Source organism: Myotis davidii, unplaced genomic scaffold, assembly GCF_000327345.1.
Source record: "Myotis davidii unplaced genomic scaffold, ASM32734v1 scaffold44, whole genome shotgun sequence".
In the NCBI taxonomy this organism is placed as follows: domain Eukaryota; kingdom Metazoa; phylum Chordata; class Mammalia; order Chiroptera; family Vespertilionidae; genus Myotis; species Myotis davidii.
In genome coordinates, this window is record NW_006299705.1 from 4,472,015 (window position 1) to 4,474,450 (window position 2,436).

Here is a 2,436-nt window from a genome sequence, read left to right on the forward strand (position 1 = left end):
AAATTATAAAGACTGTAGCTAGCTTTTGTTTTTCACTCCAATTTGAAAGTCTGTTTTGTAATGAGAGAATTCACTCCATTCATAGTTAGGGTAGAATATATTTGACTTTTACTTTTAAAAATTTATTATTTTAAAATATTTATTTTACATTATTGCTTTTTAAAATTTATCATTTATTTTACAATTTTGTTTCCTTTTTTCCCTTTATGAATTTGGTATCTCCACCATATTTTTATATTCCACTAATAATTATCTTCTGACAAAAAAATAAAAACAAAAACAAGCTTTGCTATATTAGAGCCATAAGAAAATATTTAATTGGGCAATATTCCAATAACTATTGTAGAGAAAGTTGAATAAAATGGCCTCATGTATATATCTCTATTCTTTGTCTTTCTCTATCTAGTATTCCACTATCTGGTTATTGGTTAGAAAAAGTGATTCTTACTGAAGGATATACCACATCCCTAGAAGGTATCTAAATATATGTAGGAGTATTTGTGGTTGTTACAATGACTAAAAATGCTACTGTAATTTGATGCTTGGTATGCACAGCTGCTGGATGTCCATCTCAGTGGACTTGAGGAAAAAGGTGTATCCTTTCAGCTCCCATCAATAGACCACTGACAAATAATGTAAAACATCTGCTTCATATTTGGGCAAACATGGACCATGTCCATCTAATGTCCAATTTGTCAATGATTTGGGGTGACAACAATAAAGTTCTGGCCAGGCCAGTGAGTAGGACAGTGAATTGAATACGAGAGAGAGAGAGAGAGGGACACTGACTAGAAATGGAAGAGACAGCATAATGTATTAGTTATAAAAGCAGACCTACTAGCTATGTGACCTTAGGCAAGTTGCTCAACCTACATGTGTCTCAGTTTTCTCTCATGTAAAATGGGAATTCTAACAGAATCCACCTTATATAATTGTTATTAAAATTAATAATTTTTATTTTTAACATGCTTAGAATATTACCTGGCATATGAACAGCATTATAGGAGTTCTGTTAAATATATAAGTAAAATATATAAGGGGCCAAGAAATCACTTACTAAATTTAAACTTCATTAAGTGTGTCTCCTTTAAAGACATTAAATATACTCATGATCATAATAACAGTTTACACTACACACTAAATGTTTCACATACATTGACTCATATTCTTCATAACAGGTCTGAAAGTTATTAGTATTACTGTTCCCATTTTACAGATGAAAAAACTGGAGCACAGAAGTCAAATAACTTGCTGAAATTCACAAAGTTAGTAAAAGTTAGAGACTAAATTTGATCCCAAGCCATCCAGTTTTCCAATCCACTCACTTAAGCCCTATACCTCATTTACAATCTTTATGAGAAGTCTTGACTTTGATCCTTAACCAACAATAAGAGTGGATATGAGGACAAAGGAACTCTCTGGTGAGAGATGTGGTAGAAACTCAAATGGTAAGTGACTCCTGTTGAGTCTGATTCTCAGCTTCAAGGTAAATGTGTAATTGCCCTAAAAGCTTTACTAACACCCTGAGGGAAGGGAAATTTTTCCATCAGACATTAAAAATTGGTAGGCTCCAAACCTTGCCATTCATTACCTTTCACTACACAAATATAATCCCTCTGAATACGCTAACAGTATAGATTACCCAATCTTTAAAGAAGGAAGTTATATACTCCCTTCCCCAAACACAACCCTTTCAGTTATAGAACATTAGTTGTCAAACTATACTATTCAAGAAACAGGCAGAGTAAAAGGCAAACACAATGGAGAAGAATTTGAAAAAAAATCAGGTAAAAGCCACAGAGAGCGTATGTTTTAAAAGGGAAGAAGTGGTCAGTGAAATCAAATGTAAACAAAAGATCAAAAAGATATAGAAAGCAAATTATCTCCAGGATTTAATAAGAGGGAGATAGGGATCTTGGAAAAAGTAGGAATCAAAATCAGACTGTGAGGTGTTGAAGAGTGTGAGGTGAGGAAATAAAATTATTTTCAGATAATTTTTCCCAAAACTTTAGTTTTAAAGAGAATGAAATGAGACACAGATAATAACAGCTAACATGCAGTACTCCTATTATTAAGAGCTTTACACATCCTATCCTATCTAATAAAAGAGAAACATGGTAATTGGCGTACGACCGCTACCCTTCCCATTGGCTAATCAGGGCGATATGCAAATTAACTGCCAGCCAAGATGGCGGCCGGCAACCAGGCAGCTTAAAGTGAACATGAGGCTTGCTAGCTTCAGTGACGGAGAAAACCAGTGTTCCCCGCCTGCTGCTGCAGGCCTCTGAGCTGCAACTCTAAGCAACTATGTTACAAATATAGAAGCTAAACAAAACCCCAGAAACCTGCTTTAGTCCGTCGGGCTTCAGCCAGCAGGATCGCAACACTGTTTCAAATACAGAAGGTAAAGAAACCAGAAACCTGCTTTCAGCAGCA

The 2,436-nt window shown here is 34.8% G+C and overlaps 1 protein-coding gene across 1 annotated transcript in view; it reads right to left on the reverse strand.

Annotated features, from left to right (window-relative positions):
* AP3B1 (adaptor related protein complex 3 beta 1 subunit) overlaps nt 1–2,436 on the reverse strand; it is a 191,594-nt gene that overhangs the window by 111,676 nt on the left and 77,482 nt on the right. Inside the window, exon 14 of the mRNA XM_015571572.1 lies at nt 1,339–1,376. Within this exon, the coding sequence (XP_015427058.1) occupies nt 1,339–1,376 (38 nt within the window). The remainder of the gene's footprint in view (nt 1–1,338; nt 1,377–2,436) is intronic.